The sequence below is a fragment of the Rhinoderma darwinii genome, chromosome 12, assembly GCF_050947455.1.
Source record: "Rhinoderma darwinii isolate aRhiDar2 chromosome 12, aRhiDar2.hap1, whole genome shotgun sequence".
In the NCBI taxonomy this organism is placed as follows: Eukaryota; Metazoa; Chordata; class Amphibia; order Anura; family Rhinodermatidae; genus Rhinoderma; species Rhinoderma darwinii.
The window spans coordinates 58,412,734-58,427,355 of NC_134698.1; the positions used below are offsets into that span (position 1 = coordinate 58,412,734).

Below are 14,622 nucleotides of genomic sequence, written 5' to 3' on the forward strand. Positions count from 1 at the left end.
ATGGCTGTTTTGCATCAATGTGTCTAAAAATATGAATCCATTTCCCGGCCATCTGACCGTTTTTAACCGCCATTTGCCATCCGTTTTTCATGGACATTATAAAAATGGATGAATTTTTTTCATCAGGGTTGGTTTGTCCCAACCCCCTGAAAACACCACAGTGCCCATGTAGATAGTGACGCAATACCACTGTAGATAGTGCCACATTGCCCAGATAGATGGGACCCATTTAGATAGTGCCACACCCCCTGTAGATAGCACCACACCCCCTGTAGATAGCACCACACCCCCTGTAGATAGCACCACACCCCCTGTAAATAGCACCACACCCCATTAATAGCGCCAACCCCCCCTGCAGATAGAAACATCTCTGCTGCAGATAGCGCCAACCCCCCTCCGTAAATGGCACCCCCTTCCTGTAAATAGCACCACTGTAGCTCTCTGTAGGAGTGGAATCCATCTGGCCGAAGATTCCGCCCCTACAGGAAGCCCCTGATGTCTTTGTCCATATATGGACAGTGACATCAGGGGTTAACACTAAAAGCGGAATCCCCTGCATATATATATATATATATATATATATATATATATATATATATATGGACAGTGACACCAGGGGCTTCTCCAGTAGCGGAATCCCTGACACAGAGCAATCACACCGCTGACGTCATTGTCCATATATGGATAGTGACACCAGGGGCTTTTCCAGTAGCGGAATCCCCAGCCAGAGTGTCAGCCGGGGATTCCGCTTCTAAAGAGAGCCACTAATGCCACTGTCCAAATGGACAATGACGTCAGGGGCTCTTTCTAGAAGCGTAATCCACGGCTGGTGTGATCTGACATCGGGGATTCCGCTCCTAGTCAGTTCAGGTGGCGCTATCTACATCGGGGGGGGGGGGGGAGGCGGGGATAGAGACAACGGAGACTCCCTCTAGGAGGGGAATCCTCGACAAGAGCGCTAGCCAGGGATTCCGATGCTGGAAGGAGCTTAAGTGGCGCTATCTACAGAGGGTTGTGTTGGCACTATCTACAGTGGTGGGGGGGGGGGGGTGTATTCCGGGGCTTTGAGAGTGCAGTGCTGCTCACACTGAAGCAGCACTGCACTCATTAATCCCGTTCCTGGCTTTCAACGTTTATGAACGTGCTAACTGCACAGGGCATCGACAGTTAGAACGTATATAGCCGTATGGCAGTCGTGAAGGGGCAATCTTTACGGCAATCCATTTGTTTGTTCATGCAGAGCTGCTACGGGCAGGTTTGATTTATACGCAGCTCCACAAGTCTCTCCCCTTTATATACAGTATTCCTCTGGCTGGACTGGTGACCACTCCTGTTCTTTTAGTAGTAGCTGTAGGTAGTGAGGTAAAAGTATTAAAGGGGACTTGGGCAAGTGGGCGCAAGTGCAGTACTCTAGTGAGCGGTCAGGTGACCTATGATGTGTTTTCCACAGGGAGCTACAGTGGACAGGCCTGCTCCATCACAGGACTGATGGAGGAATCTCTCAAGCAATTGGCTTCTCTTCTTGCTGGTTAGGGAAAGCATGGAAACTTCACAATTTTTTAACACTTTCAACTAGTAAGTGGTATAACTTAGAGGATCTGTCACTAGTTTAGTAATGCCCCATCTCCTAGCTAATCTAATAGGCGCTGTCACACTAATTATGCTAGCGAAAATTGTGTCCCAAAATGTTTTATTTTAAAAGTTATGAGTTTTGTTTTTTTTAAGTATGCAAATGAGCAAATGGGTGTCGTCAACAGCAGCGATTCTCCTGAGGTGGAGCCTCCTCATAGCCTCTGACGCTGCCCTATCAGCATGAAGCTGCTTCACACAGTGTGAGAGACTGTGGCTGGAGTGAGGGGGATCACTTCAAACAGCCATATGTCTGGCTGTGGACCAACTTGAACAGAGGTTATAGTGTCATATGAAAGATGAGATTCTAATCTTTCATATGACACCAGGATCACAGTTGTGAAACAACCGGAGATATCACCAGTTGAAAACAGGAATGGAAGCTGTATACTACAAGATCACTCTGTGTTGCTGGGCAGGGAAGGGGGAGAAGCTGGATGCTGATTGGACAGCGTCATACAGAAAATATTACACCGCCCAGAGTGAAAAGAAAGTCACCTCTTATTTCGCAAGTATAGCCAAATTAGCATATTTAGAAAAATGCTCATAACTTTGCAAATAATAAACGTTTTATGAAAAAACAAATCACACTGTAGTTATCAGCATTATAACGCCTATAAGATTAGTTAGGAGATAAGGAATTAATAAACTGGTGACAGATCCTCTTTAATCGTGGGACTGTGAAGACTGACTTATTATAACCCAGATACCCCTTTAAAAGCCAGACGTGGTCTTCTTCTGAAGCCGAATAACCCTCTAAATAAAGGGTCATTAACCTGATGAAGTACTCCGGGCAACATGAGTCAGATCACAAACGGTTACCACGTATGTGACATTAACCAATTCATTAAACTCCAGTGTGACCCTTGTCCCTGACTTTCTTCGCATAGATGAATTATCTGAGGTGCATACAGTGGTCTGCAGTAAACCTGCTTCATGTGGGGCTGAGGATGGAATTCATGTGTGAGAAGATCTAAGAGGGTGGTGTGGGGCTAGGTTCAGGCTGGAGAGCACTTGCGGGGCCTAAGACTCAGCGAGCCTGGCAAACATGCCCCGCATGCCAGCTGTGGAACACGTACCATAGGTTGCTGACCCCTGCTCCAAATACTACTTTCCCTAACAAGAAACCGTGACAATGACCGGTATCAGACACTGAGTGACATTATATAATTATGGATTACTATAAAAATTACAAAATCAGTACATTCCGCTTCTTGCAGTCTCCTTAACAAAGAACAATACCAATGTTTCCTTTCCAAGCTGGCATTTATATGTAATGGGCACGGAGCGGGTATAAATCTATTTACAATGTCCACATGTAACAGCGGGAAACCTCCACTCTTTTCAGAAAATAGAAAATGCTATCGGTCTACTGAAGTCTCATTCTCTTCTCTGGAGGAGCTTTGGGAGTTGTTCCCTGAGGAGCTTTGACTGGTTCCTTTTCTTCTTGTTTTATGGTTTCAGTCGGTTGTTCTGGTTCTTTTTTTATTTGTTCAACTAGAAACGAAATAAAACAGAGTTCATATTAAGGCTGGGTTCACACAGAGTTTTTTGCAGGCAGAAAATCTGCCTCAAAATGCCGTTTGGAATTTTGAGGCAGATTTTGCTCTGCCTGCACGCCGATTTTCGCCCGCGGCCATTGAGCGCCGTGGGCAAAAAAACGCTGCGAAATACGCTTTCTCTGCATCCCATTGATGTCAATGGGAGGTCAGAAATGTAAACGCCCGAAGATAAGGCATGTCGCTTCTTATTCCCACAAAACGTTTTTTCCGCTTGCGGTAAAAAAAAAACGCCTCCACCTCCCATTGAAATCAATAGGAGGCATTTTCGGCAGTTTTTTGGCGCATTTTCCGACGCTGTTTCCACATAAAAAAAATCTGTGTAAACTTAACCCTTATGCTGACATTTCCCACCCTGAACATTTATTACCTAGGGATCTAAGTGCTTATAATCCCACCAATCAAGACTTCATTCTTCTCCTCCCAGCCTCATAATACAAAATCCCATTATTCACAATCGTTGGGTGTCACAGCGCTATGAACCCCAACAATCTAATCCTAGATGATAAATCTTCTAGATGGGAGAGCTTCTCCGGACATGTCTTTTTTAGTAAATACTTGTATTCTCCATGAAATAACAATTCTCGAGCATCTTTTCTTAGAACTATGTGTTGTGCTGTTCCTCTGTTATTCCTCCTTGGAAATTATGAAGAAATTGACAGCTGGGTGTTACCAGTTTAGGGGTGTGTTCTTACACAGACTGACAACGTCCAATCATTGCTGATATAGTAAGCCCACATGCACACGACAATAGCTATCTGCACGGCCGTGATTTTCGGGTCGGCCGGCCACAGAGTGTCACCCACAAGCCGCCCGCAAATCTCAGGCTGTGCACATGGCCGCGGCCATGATTATTTTCAATGAGCCCGGACCGCAGAACACGGCCGTAATAAGGCTTGCCCGTTCTTTCTGCAGTCCGGGCTCCGCCACGGTCGTGTGCATGTCCCCATAGGACTGAATGGTGCTGCAGTTCTCCCGTGGATTTTCAGGGGGAATTGCGGCCGCAAAAGCACATTCGTGTGCATGGGGCCTAAGACTGTATAGGGACACAGCCCTTTTACAAGGGGAATGGTATCACCCAATTGTCAATTTATTCATAAATTTCTAGGAGGAACCACACAGGAACAGCACAACAAATAATTACACTGCAAGTATTTAGTAATACAGACACGTCAGGAGTGCCCGACAGGCTCACATCATAATTTTTAGAGAGTTCGGATAGGGGTATAAATACTTACCAAGTACTGGTTTCTCCCCAGATTTTTGCTGCAACATAAAACATAAAATCAGTTCATAAAATATAGTATAAAAAAAAACAGAAAATCAGATAGTACTTCTCTCTGTGTATGAATAGATTTCTTATTATTGGTACACAATGAGACAACTGTAACGGGCAATAATATACTGATGTTATACCAATGTTGTTTTAAAGGGGTACTGTAAAACATTGTAATATCAATTAAAAACTTATCTATATTGCAATCATCACATCTATAACATATTGCAAATTCATACAATGCTTAGCATGCTGTGTTATGTCATGGTACAAACAGCTATGCAGAAGGTGAAATACGCAGATTTCATGCTATCTGCTGCCTGCGCACATGGTTCCCCCATCACTCCTTCTGAACACGCTCCCTTCATGTTACAGAGACTTCATAGACTGCTCTCTAGTGATTTCTCCTGCAGCTGCATTCGCTCTCAGATGCACCACAGCAGGCTGCAGTGACTGAAAAGAACCCTTCAGCAGCAGGAGGGGTGAGGAGACATTATAGGAGTAGTGAGAGGGTGTAAGAAGAAGTGGCTGCCTCTGTGTACCAGAGAATGATCTCACACAGCAGGGAAAGGGGGTGTCATGAGATGGGGGGGGGGGGGGGCAACAATTGTATTTATACAAGTCACCCTTTTCTTTTTTTCTTTTTTAAGGAGTTTACCTGAATAAACTTAGGAGGAAATTTTTGTCGGAGTTCCAGAAGTAAAGCGTCTACCCTCTGTCTCTGGAAGTAGGAGCTAGCTTCTTCCTTCTTTTTAGCCTTTGGTTTGGCTTTGTCTGTAACAATAAATACAATTGTGCAACATAAATAGGAGTTGATTCAGTGCATTCTGCAATGTTGGATAATCAAAAGACAAAGCCTATGAGGGTGACTGAAACAGCCAAGCATTGTCCCACATCATTCCTGCGATCGTGGAGGTCCCCAAGGTCAGACTTCCACCGATCTACCATTTCTCACCTATCCAGTGGATAGGTGAAAACGTTGAAGGCTGGAATACCCCTTTAAAGGGATTTTACCAACTTCCACTTGATAGGTGATAAAATTGTTAAGATTTGCGTCGCCAAGACACTGGAACCCACAAAGATCTAACATTTGTCACCTATACAGTTATCCATGTTTTTTTAAATTCGAAAAAGTCCTTTAACATAACTTGTTTCCAACAGGAAACAGTAAAACAGTAAGGCACCTTTATACAAAATAAAGAATATGGTTTCCTCCTTCACCATATATTTATAAAGTATCATACCTCTTTCTTCCTGGTCCTTAAAGTGCCACCAGTAGCCTTTAGAAGGATGATACCGGCAGTAAGACATTGCCTCATCAAACGCGGACTGGATCCCGTGAATTGCAGAAAGCTGGAAAATCAAGTAACAGTGACTCAATAAGGATTATTGTTCCAATAAAGGGTTAATGTTTTAGAGAATTACTGTAACGGAAAGTATATTTTACAGATACTGGAATAAATCAGCTGTGTTATAGCTGCACAGCAACAGAGTAAATGTATAATACACTAAATAAAGGCTAAACTATGTCTAAAAGCAAGATGTAATGTAACATAATATACAGAACATAAGAGGTGCAGAAATGAGGACATTTACACACAGTCACAGAGAGAGATTATAATTATGTTATAAGCAATTCCCTAATATAAACCTAGTACACAAACTGTCCTAAGGCCTTATTCACACGACCGTGTTCGGCCCATGATATATGGACCGCATGTCGGCCGCATTTCCCAGGCCGAACACAGTTCAGGCAGTCGGGCTCCTAGAATCATAGTTATATATGACGCTAGGTATTCCTGCCTCCCCGCGGTAATACTATTCCGTACGGACGGTATTCCTGCGGGGAGGCAGGGACAGTTCAGCAAATATAGGAGAGCGAGTATGTGTATGCCGCATCATAGAGAGTGAGTATGTGTATATCGCATCATAGAGAGTGAGTACGTGTATGTCGCATCATAGAGAGTGAGTATGTGTATATCGCATCATAGAGAGTGAGTACGTGTATGTCGCATCATAGAGAGTGAGTATGTGTATATCGCATCATAGAGAGTGAGTATGTGTATATCACATCATAGAGAGTACGTGTATGTCGGATCATAGAGAGCGAGTACGTGTATGTCGCATCAGAGAGTGAGTACGTGTATGTCGCATCAGAGTGAATACGTGTATGTCGCATCATAGAGTGAGTACGTGTACGTCGCATCATAGAGAGTGAGTACGTGTATATCGCATCATAGAGAGTGAGTACGTGTACATCGCATCATAGAGAGTGAGTACGTGTACATCGCATCATAGAGTGAGTACGTGTACATCGCATCATAGAGAGTGAGTACGTGTATATCGCATCATAGAGAGTGAGTACGTGTATATCGCATCATAGAGAGTGAGTACGTGTATGTCGCATCATAGAGAGTGAGTACGTGTATATCGCATCATAGAGAGTGAGTACGTGTATGTCGCATCATAGAGAGTGAGTACGTGTATATCGCATCAGAGAGTGAGTACGTGTATGTCGCATCATAGAGAGTGAGTATGTGTATATCGCATCATAGAGAGTGAGTACGTGTATGTCGCATCATAGAGAGTGAGTATGTGTATATCGCATCATAGAGAGTGAGTATGTGTATATCGCATCATAGAGAGTATGTGTATATCGCATCATAGAGAGTACGTGTATGTCGGATCATAGAGAGCGAGTACGTGTATGTCGCATCAGAGAGTGAGTACGTGTATGTCGCATCAGAGTGAATACGTGTATGTCGCATCATAGAGTGAGTACGTGTACGTCGCATCATAGAGAGTGAGTACGTGTATATCGCATCATAGAGAGTGAGTACGTGTACATCGCATCATAGAGAGTGAGTACGTGTACATCGCATCATAGAGAGTGAGTACGTGTACATCGCATCATAGAGAGTGAGTACGTGTACATCGCATCATAGAGAGTGAGTACGTGTATATCGCATCATAGAGAGTGAGTACGTGTATATCGCATCATAGAGAGTGAGTACGTGTATGTCGCATCATAGAGAGTGAGTACGTGTATATCGCATCATAGAGAGTGAGTACGTGTACATCGCATCATAGAGAGTGAGTACGTGTACATCGCATCATAGAGAGTGAGTACGTGTACATCGCATCATAGAGAGTGAGTACGTGTATATCGCATCATAGAGAGTGAGTACGTGTATGTCGCATCATAGAGAGTGAGTACGTGTATGTCGCATCATAGAGAGTGAGTACGTGTATATCGCATCAGAGAGTGAGTACGTGTATATCGCATCAGAGAGTGAGTACGTGTATATCGCATCAGAGAGTGAGTACGTGTATATCGCATCAGAGAGAGTGAGTACGTGTATGTCGCATCATAGAGAGTGAGTACGTGTATATCGCATCATAGAGAGTGAGTACGTGTATATCGCATCATAGAGAGTGAGTACGTGTATGTCGCATCATAGAGAGTGCGTACGTGTATATCGCATCAGAGAGTGAGTACGTGTATATCGCATCATAGAGAGTGAGTACGTGTATGTCGCATCATAGAGAGTGAGTACGTGTACATCGCATCATAGAGAGTGAGTACGTGTACATCGCATCATAGAGAGTGAGTACGTGTATGTCGCATCATAGAGAGTGAGTACGTGTATATCACATCATAGAGAGTGAGTACGTGTATATCGCATCATAGAGAGTGAGTACGTGTATGTCGCATCATAGAGAGTGAGTACGTGTACATCGCATCATAGAGAGTGAGTACGTGTACATCGCATCATAGAGAGTGAGTACGTGTATGTCGCATCATAGAGAGTGAGTACGTGTATGTCGCATCATAGAGAGTGAGTACGTGTATATCGCATCATAGAGAGTGAGTACGTGTATGTCGCATCATAGAGAGTGAGTACGTGTATGTCGCATCATAGAGAGTGAGTACGTGTATGTCGCATCATAGAGAGTGAGTATGTGTATGTCGCATCATAGAGAGTGAGTACGTGTATATCGCATCATAGAGAGTGAGTACGTGTATATCACATCATAGAGAGTGAGTACGTGTATATCGCATCATAGAGAGTGAGTACGTGTATGTCGCATCATAGAGAGTGAGTACGTGTACGTCGCATCATAGAGAGTGAGTACGTGTATATCACATCATAGAGAGTGAGTACGTGTATATTGCATTACCATGACTGCATCAGTAAATGGAGAGGAGAGGGGCTGTTACAATGTGCTGGTATCATGACAGACCCACTTCTCCAAATAGTGACTTCAATATTTGAAAGCAGTTCCACTGTGAGTTTAGAATTACATAATAAAACGCGAAATCCTGAGAAACCAGTTTCCCTGTATGCACAGATTATCCACAAGATCTTACTGTTCTAGAGTTGATAACTGTTCCGAGGTCTGGAGCTTGGTAGATCACTCCTGCAATGATGTAGTAGTCCGCCAGCGGTATAGCTGCAAAGACAATTTAATATGTCACCAATTACTCTAGAAATAAGTCCACCTCGCCATGTTGTCTCAGTCAGTCAGTGTATATATGGTTAAATGGTTATGCGTAAGTCTTCCTAAAAACAAATATAGCAATATATTCTTTTTCAGGACCCTTAAGCAGAGCAGAGAGCGGCTGCAGAGACCATGTCTTGCTTGGGAGGACCCTACACTTTCATGCATTACACGGACAGCACATTAAGTTAGTGGTAATCGTGTAATTGTTTGTTTTCCCTGCGGGGGTGCTATAGAGAAATTAAATACTTGATGCCAGAGTCTCCCACTGGTTTCAGCTGATTGCTTGGGGTATCAATTTATTATTGGGGAATCTTTTAACCAAAAAAAGATTGCCCAAGATTTCATAAGGGCGTGTTTTTCCGCTACCAATCTATTTTTTATAAAGCAATAGAGTAACAGAAGATTTATCATTGCATAACTAGGCATATTTCCTGTGACATCCCCTATAGAGGTTGTAAGGGTGACGTACATTGAAGGGGTTTTCAGAGTTAGCGTTTTATGTTGTCATTATATTTAGACTCTCCTCCGCACAATTTTTTTTACTATGTCAAAAGTGCCCCGTTTCTCTGCCCTCGCTGCACGTCATGTGACCTTTGACGTCACTTTGCATTCAGTCTCTAGTGACTTGTCATATACCAAACACATGGGCTAGGAGCCGATAGTCCTAGCCCAGTACACTGCACGTCATTAGTGACGTTTCAAGGGGGGGGGGGGCTGGTTGTATTTTCACAGCATGGGAATGTGCATGCCCGGTCCCCGATGTACTCTATGTAGGGCAGGATGTCAGGCGGTGGCGAGCGAGAGCGGGGAGATACACAGGAACAACAGGGAGGGTGTACGATCCACGATGCTTACAGCAAACAACAAAAACACTCCCAAAGTCATGTCAACCAACAACACGCAAAGGGAACGCAAGTCACAGTAAGTAATGATATTTTTTTTATAGGAATATGGTCATCAAGTTGGGAAAATTGATTTTTATTGTGTTTTTGGGGGAGGGGAATCTCAGAAAACTCCTTTAATTCTAATATCCACTCACCCTGTGTAGGAGACTGTCTCTGCTGTTTTCTTATGATGAACAATATTGGCTCCTGTGCATGCAGCAAAATATACTCCACACCAACCATCTGACTGTTATACAATCATAAAACATAGTTAGGATCAGAAGGAGTCACGATTTTAATGTCAACAGAAAATGTATTTAAAAAGAACCCATCAGCTCTGCTGCCACGTAGGTGGTGATGGTCTTTGATGGATCAGTGGGGAAAAAATAATTTCACACTGATCCGTCACCGACGATCCCACCTATGATTCTCTAGCGCTCATCTTACCCCTGGATACGACCAGCGCTATACTAAGGAAAGTAGCAGCCATTCCACCAAGTCTACCGTTGTGGCTAATAATACCGGAATAGGCGAGTGCATTACCTATACTTCCTATCTACAAAGATTACTTGTTGGCTTTTACCTTACGGTGCGCTTATGGGATTCTTTTTTTTTTTATAGCTCTCCTGACTTGTCCGTTTTATTAAATACAGTACTTGCATTCCCCATAAAATAACAATTCCGAAGCATCTTTTCTTATAGATCTGCGTTGTGCCGATCCTCTGTTATTCTTCTTGGAACTGTATGAATAAATTGACAACTGAGTTTTGCCATTCCCCCCGGTCAAAGGGGCGTGTCCCTACCCAGTCAAAGACTGACCAATCAGTGCTGAGATTGTGAGACTATCTAAACACGCCCAGTTGTCAATTTAGGGCTTATTTACAAGAGCGTGTTAAAGGTCCGTGGAACGGCCGTTGAAACAGCAGCCGTCCCATGGACCTATGTAATTCAATGTGGCCGTTTACACGAACCGTGTGAAGGGTCCGTGGGAAAATAGGACATGTCCGTTCTTTTCACGCATCACATATCCCTCCATAGACTCTCTACTATGGTGGATGCGTGACATCACGTCCCACAGCGTAGAGCACAGATACACCTCGGACGTGAAAAACTGTAGTTTTTCACGTCCGAGATGCGCAGCGTTCGTGTGATTCCGGCCTTACTCATACAATTCCAAGAGGAACGGCTCAATGCAGATTTTCAAGTAACGATGCTCCAGAACTCTTAGATGGGGAATACAAGTATTTACTAAAACAGACATGTCAGGAGAGCAGAAAGTGAAGCTCTAATTTGCAGCCACTTCATATAATAGACTAGATCTTAGGTTCCCCACCCGTGGTACTTGTACCCCAGGGGGTACACGTTTCTTGTACTGTGCTCATGATTTGCTTTTAATAGGTAGCACTGTGTGTGATCGTAGCCTTGGGGTACATTGATGTCATTAGGGGTACTTGGTTTAGGAATGTTGAGAAACATTGCACACAGGGATAGAATAAATAGCAATTCTACACTACAATGTTATTATCTAAATTATTCCCTTTAGACATATAAGCATTTTATTACAATAACCTGCGGAGGTGTCAAATTCTTTACATTACAGCAGGTCCATAGCTTATCAGAACTTCGCTGCCATCAGGAGCAATCCCAATAATATTATATAACTGATAGGTAACTGATATTTGAGGGGTTTGGATGACATTAGAAAAACGCAGCTGCTTTCCTAAGAAATAGCGCCACTATTGTCGATAGGCCGTGTCTGTTGTTGCATTTCAGCTGCAAAATGATAAAACATTGTACGCCAGTGTACGCTAGTGTAAAGTATATGTTTTCCTTAGCAATTAGATTCCAAACTTAGGTAACTTTTAGGCGGCCCGATGCTGGCTGTAAAAACGAGCGCCAATCGACAATACATGGCATCGATCGGCGTCTGTCAGCTCCACAAGGAGCAATCGTCAGTCAGGTTACTGTGATTGTTTTCCCCCACGCATTTCCATCATGTCGGATGTGCTGCCAATTATCGACCATTATTTGGGTCGCATAAATCATGCGATCATCCGATGAACAAGCGTTTGCGCATTCATCGGCTGAACTTTGCCCTGTGATCGGCACGTTTAAAGGGCCTTACCAGATCTGCTGACAATCTAATGAGTATGATCACCACCAAGACCCCACACACATAAAAAAAATCCCTCCAAAAAAAAACAACCCAATAACGCCAGGGGCAATCTAACAATAACAATAACACAGCCCCAATAGAACTTACTTCAAATGATCTAAAGTTAACCTCTGCATTTTAACAACTTCATTATTGCAAGTCCTATCGTAGAACGGGTTACTCCTCTCTGAGAAATAGTCAAGGACAGTCCCGGTATTTAATATGGGGATCCAGGAGCTGTCAACCCAGGAGATGCTCAGTAAATTATCTGGAACAGAAAAACAACAAAGATTAGTGGAACAGGAGATCACAAGTAGCAGCAACTCCTTCTAAGTCACCACCTGGAATATCACGACCCGAGACCCCTGGTGTAGACGTGATCCAGGCTGGGGTTACATAAAGGGGTATTACAGTTTTAGCAAATAAAGCTTATACATCGCAAAATGGGAGGATATGTAATTTTATTATGTACTTAAAGGGTTATTCCCAGTAGCATAATATGCCATAAATGTCTGATAGACGGGTAACAGCTCTAGGGCCCGCACCTAGATCAAGAACGGGGCCACAAGCTGACAATTCCAGGGGATTGCTCGGCTGTTTCTATAACTCCCATACAACAGAATAGAGAGACCTGCGCGCAAGCGTGACCCCCTCCCTCTCTATTAGTCCCTGCCTGGAATTGGCAGCAGGCGAAACGGGTGTAAAGTGACCCTCCATCTCAGTATGTGTGGGTCCCACATCTATCAGACATTTATGGAATATCCTGTGGATATGCCATAAATGTCTAAGTTGGGGATACCACTTTAATTTCTTACCGTTTTTAAGGATTTCTACTTGCTGTCATTGAATAGGAACCTATATAGTTTACTTCCTGACGATGACAATCTATCCCGGTCACGTGATGATCGGTAAAGTACAACCCGTTACAAGAGAGAATTCTGATGGCGATACTGTTACAAGTCGTGCACCTGTATGATCATCACACGACTAGGGCAGATTTTCATCAACACTAAAGGTTCCCATTTAATGACTTAAAGCAGAGGAATTAAATTTTAATTATACAACAAATAATCTTAAGGGCCCTTTAACACCGGCCAATTTGCTCTCTCGATAATTGCTCTGTGTAAATAGGGCAACGATCAGCCGATAAACGAGCAAAACGGGTTTTACACTGGACGATCATCGGGCAGACATTCATAGAACGCTCGTTGCCGATGATTGCCCTGTGTAATCGGGAACAATCAGCAGATGAACGAGCAAACGCTCCATCATCTGCTGGTCGTATCGTTTTAGAAAAGTGAAAGATTATCGTTGTCGGCAGCACATCTTGGTGTGTAAACAGGGAGACGCGCTGCCGACATGATAATGGATGGGGACGAGCGATAGGAGTAACGACCGCTCGTCCCCATCCATCCGTAGCACCGTGTGACTCGAGAAAGAGAGCGCCGATCAATGATTCTCGTTGATATCAGAGCTCGCTGCATCGGCCACTGTAAAAGAGCCTAAACCCTCGTTCATCAGCTGATTGCATCGTTTTAAATGCCGAAACTATTATCGTAGAGACGCGCTGCCGACATGATAGAAATATATGGGGATGAGCAATTGGAGTAACGAGCGCTCGTCCCCATCCATAGCTCCCTGTGAAAGGAGAAAACAACCGCCAATCAACGAGCTGTCTCATTGATCGGCGCTCGTGTACACGGCCCACGTCCAGCCGTGTTAGACCCCCCTAATTTGCTGAATCTGGAATTAGACAGATCAAAAAAGTATAAAAGAAAGGGAAGGTGGGTCTGACATCTGGGACGCTACCAAAGCTGAGATTGAAGGGCCCCAAGTCCCAGCTCTCAGTCACATAGGAGCCACTCACCCCAGAAATGAATTGGACCGCTGAAAATAGCTGAGCAGTTCTTTGTACTGAGTCTAGCACTGTTATGGGGCAGTGTAGATCATTACTTTCTACCATTATGGGGGCAGCGTGAATCGGCAGCTATTTACTAAGCAGAAGATAAAACGCAGGTAGCTACTAACCTCTGATATCCACAGCCGCCATGCTGAAACGCACACACAAACCTCTTCCGGAAACCAGACAATAGTCCAAATATTTCAGCTGTCTCAACAGTCTTTTCCGGTACAGTCCTCAGCGGCCATTTTGTCGGAGACCGTTCCCTATGCAATATAGCGCCTTACGGAATAAGTCTCGTAACGAGTAAAAAAATAAAATAGTACAGTAGTTTTGTCTCTAGCGCTTCTACTTTACGTTTACGGCTATTCGCATAGAACAAGCTGGTTTTCTAATGGAGACAGAATGAAAGAGTTATAGAGCGCCCTCTGTATGGTGGAAGGCTGCAGAACAAGCATCATGAAAGAGCAACTTGTCACCCGGAATATTATTTTCAATATGTTGTAATTAAAAGGCGGACAGTGAATGTGATATTCTGTATATAATGAATCCGGACACTAATTATTAGAGTAGTGGTGGTGGGTTCAGATGGGACATAAAGTTGACCACAGAAGTTTGCCCCGAAAGCTCAAAAATGAGCAGCCCTGTCTCCGACTCATGCCATTAAAGGGGCATATTGGAAGATTTTTTATAAGTGTCATTTTTTGCATCGG

At 43.7% G+C, this 14,622-nt stretch overlaps 1 protein-coding gene across 1 annotated transcript; it reads right to left on the reverse strand.

Moving 5' to 3' along the window:
* Window positions 1-2,876: 2,876 nt before the first annotated feature.
* On the reverse strand, window positions 2,877-14,210 carry MED6 (mediator complex subunit 6). The gene is made up of 8 exons (XM_075844675.1): window positions 14,038-14,210; window positions 12,118-12,277; window positions 10,010-10,101; window positions 8,837-8,919; window positions 5,709-5,817; window positions 5,123-5,238; window positions 4,427-4,454; window positions 2,877-3,126 (listed from the first exon to the last, which is right to left on the reverse strand). The coding sequence occupies exons 1-8, from the start codon at window positions 14,057-14,059 to the stop codon at window positions 2,999-3,001; spliced, it is 738 nt and encodes a 245-aa protein (XP_075700790.1). The 5' UTR covers window positions 14,060-14,210; the 3' UTR covers window positions 2,877-2,998.
* Window positions 14,211-14,622: the final 412 nt, after the last annotated feature.

Coding starts and splice junctions, on each gene's coding strand:
- MED6 (XM_075844675.1), bottom strand. CDS start 14,059: ATGGCGGCTGTGGATATCAGAG. Junction 12,278..14,037: donor GGCGGCTGTGGATATCAGAG/GTTAGTAGCTAC, acceptor TTTCTGTTCCAG/ATAATTTACTGAGCATCTCC. Junction 8,920..10,009: donor GAGACAGTCTCCTACACAGG/GTGAGTGGATAT, acceptor TTGTCTTTGCAG/CTATACCGCTGGCGGACTAC.